The following is an 8,986-nucleotide window of genomic DNA, read 5'->3' on the forward strand; positions in this document are numbered from 1 at the left end:
AACAGACAGAGTCTCTGGAGAATGTTTTCAGTGACTGACCACCACAGTAAACAAATGACAAAATAAAACTCATGGTCCTACTCTGGGATATAACTTGTCCAGTACTACCATCAGTTGCAAGCGGGAAAGCAACCTTGCATAATCCTGTCTTCACTGTCATATGAAATTCCCTTTCAGAGTCAAAATTTCAAATCTACCTTGAGTTATAATGCTGCTCTCACATTGATAAGCATCCCAAATTGCTTCACACAAATACAAGAATCTTTAAAGATATTAAGTTTTTTTTTAAAAGACTGAAAGAATGCCAACATCAGAACAAAAACTGATGCTAAAACACAGCAAAAAGTTCTGACAGCCCACACATTAAAAAGAAAAACTATTCCACCTTCAGATTTTCTGCCAGCCTCCAAAAGGGGCTAAAGTTGAGCGTTCTGGCCTACATTGTTTTGAGCAAAACTTTACTTTTTAGACAAATTCATGCATTGAACAAAAAGGTACAGATCACCAATTAAAACATGCTATTGAGTACAGTTTCTTCATATTAATGTAAACATTTAGGAAGAGATCTCAGTTTCATATCAAGGCCTACAAGTTATGGAAAAAATGCAACCTTCAGATTAAGATCAACGCTGGGTTCATAAACTTCTCAGCCCCATATTTTAAAATTGAGAACTGTTGCCACAAAAAGGCAGTGGTCATCTTTACAACTATACTACAGCATTAATATGTGAGTACCAAATTCAGAATCATGAAATCACAACCAGAGGAATTAACAAACCATATGTAACTATCAAATTCAATCATAAGCAGGTAAGCTATTCTGCCACAATTTCTGATCAGAGATTGCTCAAAAGGTTCAAAATTACACACAAAATATATGAATACAAAATAGACTGCAGACTTGACCTATTTGGATTCATATGTCACTTTTTTCTTGGTCAACCAATACAAGTTAACTTAAGAATATATTATAACCAACCTGTAAAATTTGCATTTTGGAAAGTATACAATGAACACCTTGGTCATACCAAGAGAACAGGGGGCATACAAAATTTTAATTACTTCTCAAATTTATTTCACCTATATCAATTGCCCTTTAACCTTCCAGTATGCTTGCTTTTAACTCGTCAGCTCATTCTCAGAAGGAGTGAAAAGCATGCCTCAAAAATTATTGGATAATTAACAAGCTGTACCAAAATCATAAACCATATTAACATATGAAAAAGGGCACAAAAACAAAGCTCAGTCTGTATCAATTTTCACCAGATGTTTATATGTAAAAATAAAATTCATGCAACCATATTTCAATTCAATGGTTTCTCATTGTTGAACATTAGCAAGCTCATTAGGAGCAACTGTGAATGCAAACATCAAAGTGTAAAATTTTCTGCAAGCTTAAAAACCAAAAACATAGTTACCTACAACATTTAACAAATTCCAACTTGCACATTGCATATTTTCATAATTTTCCTCAATACATTATTTTTCTTCTATTTTGATTTTGCTAATTCAGAAAAAATTTACAAGAGATGTTTGGTTACATTACCTCATTCATGATTCACTAACCAAATTTTTAAGTTTGTGTCAAAAAGAATTCAATTCCTATTGCAATCAATCTTCGATGGCTTACATGGTCACAGTATGTCAGAAATCTCAAACATTGACTCAGTCACAGTGGCGTGTAATCAAGTCTCAAAAAAACCTATGCCCTCTACTATCTCATGTTTTATTTTCATAATGAAGAGCTTCCACTGTACCCAAGTTGTCTTTAGCATTCACCTCTCCAAACTGCCATTAGAACAAGGCAAAAGTGAGGACTGTAGATGCTGGAAATCAGAATCTGGATTAGAATGGTGCTGGAAAAGCACAGTCAGTCAGGCAGCATCCAAGGAGCAGGAAAAATCGACGTTTCGGGCAAAAGCCCTTAATCAGGAATGAAGACAGGGATCTCTCCACCCCAGAGGCTCCCTGCCTTCATTCCTGATGAAGGGCCTATGCCCGAAACGTCGATTTTCTTGCTCCTCGGATGCTGCCTGACCAGCTGTGCTTTTCCAGCATCACTCTAATCTAGACTGCCAGTAGAACAATGCCGGCCAGCACATGGAAGGTCAAAAGAGGGCTTTAACGTGTCAGAAATGCACGAACAAGCTTGTTTCAGTTAGGGTTAAAATCAACTAGGTAAAATGGCTTTTGCCCGAAACGTCGATTTTACTGCTTCTTGGACGCTGCTCTTCCAGCACCACTAATCCGGAATTGTTTCAGTTAGGACCAAACTAAACTTTTGTTCGATCAAACCACAACACTCAACTTTCTCAAATCCAGATAAACAACTTCTCTTCAGTCACTCATTTCTTGCCTTAACAACCACCACACATTCAGTAGCCTTAGGTGTAAACATGCTTGCAAAGAAATCTAATATATTTACTATTTAAATGTAAACTGAAGGGTTTGAATTGCTTAAGCATGTCTGGTTTGAAAACATGGAACTGTTGCACAGGAAATTGACTATACTATGAAATAGAGATGTAATAATTGAAAAAAAACTCACCAAACCAATTGAATTCAAATAATAAATTTCTCTGTCACCATACAATAAAAATGAAAGAGTGATTTTATGGCTAAATAAGCCATGAAAACAAATCGCTATTGAACAAAATTATTAATTACTGAAAAAAAACATAGTCCAACAGAACCAAAAAGGGCTAAGCAAGCATGTCAGCCAATATTGCAATTAAAATAATGCTATTATGAAAACCTGAAACAGGATAAGAACAAAAAGCAATAGAATTTCTATACCCCTCCAAGTATGTTTGATATAGTTTCCAAGCTATACTGTACTAGCAATTATCTATTTCCGAAACAATGAGTGGTACAACAAAAAGGTTTTAAAAGAGGAACATAATTTTAAGCGTTGCAGCACAAATTTCAATGCAGCAAATCATCAGTGTGGGGGGGGGGGGGGGGGGGGAGGGAAGAGAAGAGAAGATTAAGGAGATGGGGAGGGGGGAAAAAAAATAGAAAGATGGCAAACAATGGCCCAGTCATTGCTGTAAGATATTCCAGCTGTCTATTATGTGCAGTCAGTATAAAGCAATGCTAATGAATTGGCAGACGTGCCCGACAGCAGCTTCCTGTATCAAGCGCCGGCCGGCAGCCGGCCAATGGGAGACGGCGTCACACTGCAGGCAGCCCAGGCAACAGATGAGAGCCGCTCCTCGATTGGACGAGCTGCCTGCGGACGTCCATTTCTCTACACCCCCACCTTCCTAAGCCCCCCCCTTAACAAAAAAAAACACACAATAAAAGAGCTTGGCTCCTTCACGATTAAAAATCACCACTTATTTTAATCCGGCGACTTTCTTATCGATTTAAGAAAGGGGAGGTACATTTACCCCACCCCTCTCTCAAGGGCCGGCCCGGTGACCATTCAAAACCTTGTTGGGTTTAAGTTCCTATTTCCAGGGTTGATGCTTGGGTGTCTCTTTTTTTTTTGCGGGAGATTCAACTTGACCGAGAAAAATAGAGGAGAGAATTTTTTATAAGGAAAAAAAGTTTGTGCGTGTGTGTGTGTGTGTGTAAATTATCCTCGGGGGTAGGGGGGGGTCCTAAAGTCTCACCAGGCTCTCAAAACTCCGACGATGCTCCTTGCCTTCCCAATCCAGGCGCTTCGGCATCAACTGAGACAGAGAGAGAGAAAAAAGAGACAATATAACTAAAATGAAAAGGGAGAAACAGAAGAATTGTGGAGGACTGGGCTCCGAAGATTAAAATTAGCCGGAGAGGGCGGGGATGAGGGGGAGGGGGGTGGAGAGAAAGAGGGTGGGAGCTAATGTTAATTTCCTTAATTTGAAAAAAAAATTACCTGATATTCCTCCAGCTCCTGGATCAGCATCTGTGAAGTAAAGAGGGAGGTTATTATTATTTTTATTTTTGAAAAAATAAGAGATCCGTTAAAAAAAAAAGAGCAGCCACTTTCCACACAACACGATCCACTCACCCGTGCCGACTTCTGACAGGGTCCAGACAGGAGGAAGCGGGCGATCAGGTAATACAGCTCTACACCCGGCCGCCGGAGGAGGAGGTGAGAAAGAGAAAACCATTAGACAACTCAGCTCCTAATGATCATCACATACAATAATAATAATAATAATAATTGTAAATCGCCGCTGCTTGCACCCACCCTGCTCCAACTGAGAGACTCGGGTGGGATCGGTTCGCCTCCCGTCCATGTTTTTATTTTGGCCGGGGTTGTTGTCAGCAGCGGCCGCGGTGCTCAGGCGCTGCTCTCTGGCGGTCCCTCGGTGCCTGTCTCCGCGGCCCCCGTCGCCATTCAGGGCTCGGCGGCCGCATCACACCCACCCTCCCTCCTCCCCCACGCACCAGCCTCCTCCTCCGCCGCCGCCGTCAACTAATCCCCCAACGGCTTTCCGCCTTCTCCCCTTCCCTGCTTTTGTTTTGATTCAGCTCCGCCGCCGCACCGGCAAGGGTCCGATCGAGCGACGGTTACGCTGGAGAGAGAGAAGTGAGGATACCCCTGTTTTGCTGTTGGGTATGAAGAGATTGTGGAAGGGTTTGGGCGGAGGGATACATTTTTCCACCGTCAGACCTGTAGGGGACCGAGTGGACGCAACGCGCTGACGCGAGCGGCGAATGAATGACAGTCGGAAGGACAAATAGGAAGCGGCGCCGCGGGTCTTTAAAGTGACGGTCCAACCAATGAAGGTCGGTCGGGTGGGAGGGGCTTGTGTGTGGTGACGTCAGCTGGCGGCGGTTAGCCCCTGCGGTTCCTCTCGCGGAGAGAATTCGAGAGAGGTGGTTGGAGGCGGGGGGAGGAAGGAAGCAGCCCTTCAGCCCATTAGGTCCGTGCTAGCCATCAGGTAACTATCCATCTGACCCGCATCCCCAACATCTGCCTGCCACCATCCCAACTCACCCGCAAGCCCAATCCAACCAGCCTCCAAGCACCCACATGATGACTAATTCTCTTCACCAATTGCTTCTGTGGACTTATTGCATGACAAAAAATAAATTATAGTGTTAAGGGCGATTGTGCAAAAAGTGGGATTACTGCGCGAAGGAGGCCTTCTGAGCCCTACTGTCTCCCTACTGTCTGTGCCAGGTGAGAAACAGTCATACAGCCTCATCCTGCTCAGAAGCTGTAGGTTTGGTCAGCTCAGGTGCCTATCCAAATGCTATATATAATATTATGAGTTTTTTTTTTAAGATTAGATTATCTACAGTATGGAAACAAGCCCTTCGGCCCAACAAGTCCACACTGACCCTCTGAAGAGCAACCCACCCAGACCCATTCCCCTACACCTAACACTATGGGCAATTTAGCATGGCCAATTCACCTGACCTGCACATTTTTGGACTGTGGGAGGAAACCGGAGCACCCGGAGGAAACCCACACAGACACTGGGAGAATGTACAAACTACACACAGACAGTTGCCTGAGGGGGGAATTGAACCCAGTCTCTGGCACTGTGAGGCAGAAGTGCTAACCACTGTGTCACCCATGCCACTGTGCCAACCCATTTTTGCATTGCCTATCTTGATTGGGCAGCAGGTTTCATCCTCTCGAAATGTTGACAACGTTCTCTCCAATCCTTCTCCCAATTAAATCTATGGCTCTCCTGGACTTTCCTCTCGACTAATGGAAATGGATCCTTCCAAGCCACTTCACTATTTCTGCACAATTAAATCCACACTCAGTTTCTGATCCAAAGAACACAACTCCAACCAATCTGTCCTCCTAACTACAATTTTTCATTGTCTGCAGTACTTCAGCTGTGGCTTAACTATTCTTTTATACAGTTCTACAGCAACCTCTCTCACATATCCTCTGCCTTGACTGAAAAAAGAACACATTATGCAGGCTTTCTTAACCATCTTCATTTTTCTATCCTGTTGTCCTTGGGTCCAAACAACTGAATAGTTACGATAGATATACACTCATATGAAAGTTTGGTAAATATCTTGTCATAAAGTAATAACATTTTTGGAGAGACTGAAGTTCATTCTCTCCGATCATCTCACTGTCACAGATTCCATGTTGAATTCTGTTCCCACCATCCCTACTGCAAAAATAGTGCACAAAGCACTTTTTAATTGTCAAGTTTATTTATAAATGAATGCTAGTCTCCATGGAAGTAGACATTAATTTCTGTGTACTAAAGTCAATTCATATTGTAGCAAAACTAATACCATAAATATCTGCTTACACAGTTTCATTCAATTATTTCACAATAAAGAATACAGCTTAGCAACAGGACATGCAGGAAACTAAATGACTTGCCCCAATGCACTTTTTGATTGACATCACCTTTTGGATTATCACCGTTATCAGTGTTGAAGTCATCTTTGGCTGTATAATTCCACAGATTGAGATGAGAGTGACAGCCCTTGATATCAAGGCCACATTTGACCAAGTGAGACATCAAGGAATACTAACAAAACTGGAGTCAGTAGGAATCAGGGGTCACACCTGGTAGGTAGGAAAATGGTTGGGGTTGTTTGAGGTCAGTCATCTTAACTCCAGAGCATCTCTGCAGGGGTTCTTTGAGGCAATATTCTAGGCCAAATACTTTCAGCTACTTTATCAATGACCTTCTGTCCACCATAAGGTCAGGAGTAGGGATGTTTGCCAATAATTGCACAATGTTCAGCACCGTTCTTGAATTCTCAGATATTGGTGCATATATACAAATGCATCAAGACACACAACATCCAGGCTTGGGCTGACAAGTGGCAAGTAACAGTCATGCCAGATAATAACCATTTCCAGTAAGGGACAATCTAACCATTACCCCTTGATATTTAGTGGCATTACCATCACTGAATTCCTCCACTGTCAACATCTTGGAGGTTACCACTGACCATCTTGGTGTATTACACTTAGGATTAAATGTAGTATGAGTCAAAATCAAGGAGTCTATTACAAGGTTTTCCTAAGTGGAAGAAAGAAGAATTGTATTACTTACTAACCCCAAGATAAATAATAGAACACAACATCATAATAGAACACAGACAAACACAGGTTTAAAGTTAAAAACGGGAAAGTGTCTCGAACAAAAAAGAATACCAAGAATCAGTAGTCTAAAAGAAATTTGTAAGAGTCCTTGAGGTATTGGGTCTTAACCTGAGATCACAGCTGCTTAATTATTAATTGTATCTTTCAGCAGTGACAACATTTGGAGATACCCTTGAGTTCTCAATGAGTTCTCAATAATTTCTCCAATTAGATTTATTACTAAACGCGATTTTTGAGAGACAGGCAGGGATAAAGAGTGCAAGCCTTCCAATTCTGCTGTTATAAATCCATCATTGCTCTCCCAGCTCTGATCCAGACGCTGTTGTCTGAAACAGAATTCCTTTGTGCATGCCCATCCGTGATTTCATTGTTTTCCCCAAGCTAAATAATCTGCAGGCGTCTTTCAATATGTGAAACTTCCCAAAAGATGTAACTCAACTTGAGATACAGCTCTGAATGATTGGTATCAGTCATAGAGTCACAGAGATGTACAGCATCCCTTTGGTCTAACTCATCCATGCTGACCAGATATCCCAACCTAATCTAGTTCCACTTGCCAGCACTCGGACCATATCCCTCCAAACCCTTCCGATTCATATACCCATCCAAATGCCTTTTAAATGTTTCACCAATTAAATGCTCCACCATTTCCTCTGGCAGCTCATTCCATGCACGCACCACCCTCTGCATGAAAAAGTTGCCCCTTAGGTCTCTTTTTCTATCTTTCCCAACTCACCCTAAACCTATGCCTTCTCATTCTGGACACCCCCATCCCAGGGAAATGACTTTGTCTACTTATCCTATCCATGCCCTTCATGATCTTATAAACCTCTATAAGGTCACCCATCAGCCTCCAATGCTTCAGGGAAAACAGCCCCAGCCTGTTCAGCCTCTCCTTATAGCACAAATTTACCAACCCAGGCAACATCCTTGTAAATCTTTTCTGAAGCATTTAAAATTTCACAACATCCTTCCTTTTGGAGTCTTAGAGGTCATAGAGATGTACAGCACAGAAACAGACCCTTCGGTCCAACCCGTTCATGCTGACCAGATATCCCAACCCGATCTAGTCCCACCTGCCAGCACCCAGCCCATATCCCTCCAAACCCTTCCTATTCATATACCTATCTGAATGCCTTTTAAATGTTGCAATTGTACCAGCCTCCACCACTTCCTCTGACAGCTCATTCCATACATGCACCATCCCCCGCATGAAAAAGTTGCCCTTTAGATCTCTTTTATATCTTTTCCTCTCCCCAAAACCTATGCCCTCTAGTTCTGGACTCCCCAACCCCAGGGAAAATACTTTGTCTGTTTATCCTATCCATGCCCCTCATGATTTTGTAAACCTCTAAAAGGTCACCCCTCAGCCTTTGACACTCCAGGGAAAACAGCCCCAGCCTTTTCAGCCTCTCTCTATAGCTCAAATCCTCCAACTCCAACAACATCCTTGTAAGTCTTTTCTGAACCCTTTCAAGTTTCATAACATCTTTCCAATAGGAAGGAGACCAGAATTGCACGCAAGATTCCAACAGGGATCTAACCTGTACAGCTGCAACATGACCACCCAACTCCTGTACTTAATACCCTGACCAATAAAGGAACACATACCAAAAAACGCCTTCACTATCCTGTCTCCCTGTATCTCCACTGTCAAGGAGCTATGAACCTGCACTCCAAGGTCTCTTTGTTCAGCAACACTCCCTGGGACTTTACTATTAAGTGTATAAGTCCTGCTAAGATTTGCTTTCCCAAAATGCAGCACCTCTCATTTATCTTAATTAAACGTAAAATGTTGATAAAATGTTGATTTCAGTCGGACCAGATCTTGTTTATAGGTGATTTGTTAGGATAATAGTGAACATGGTTTTTCAATATTCAACTTCCATCATTTAATTGTAATACCTGAGATCAACCTTCCCTATAATTATTCTTGCTGCTACATGGACCTCC

The 8,986-nt window shown here is 42.1% G+C and overlaps 1 protein-coding gene across 2 annotated transcripts in view; it reads right to left on the reverse strand.

Annotated features, from left to right (window-relative positions):
* brwd3 (bromodomain and WD repeat domain containing 3) overlaps positions 1–4,345 on the reverse strand; it is a 107,170-nt gene extending 102,825 nt beyond the window's left edge. For both annotated transcript variants that reach the window (XR_011964079.1, XM_072594748.1), the window contains exons 1-4: positions 4,181–4,345; positions 3,998–4,056; positions 3,863–3,892; positions 3,618–3,677 (exon numbers count right to left, since the gene is read on the reverse strand). Coding sequence is in view for 1 of the 2 variants with exons in the window: in XM_072594748.1 (XP_072450849.1) it covers positions 3,618–3,677; positions 3,863–3,892; positions 3,998–4,056; positions 4,181–4,229 (198 nt within the window). In the remaining variant the exon portion in view is untranslated. The remainder of the gene's footprint in view (positions 1–3,617; positions 3,678–3,862; positions 3,893–3,997; positions 4,057–4,180) is intronic.
* Between the last annotated feature and the right edge of the window lie 4,641 nt (positions 4,346–8,986).

This window comes from Chiloscyllium punctatum, chromosome 25 (genome assembly GCF_047496795.1).
Source record: "Chiloscyllium punctatum isolate Juve2018m chromosome 25, sChiPun1.3, whole genome shotgun sequence".
Lineage (NCBI taxonomy): Eukaryota > Metazoa > Chordata > Chondrichthyes > Orectolobiformes > Hemiscylliidae > Chiloscyllium > Chiloscyllium punctatum.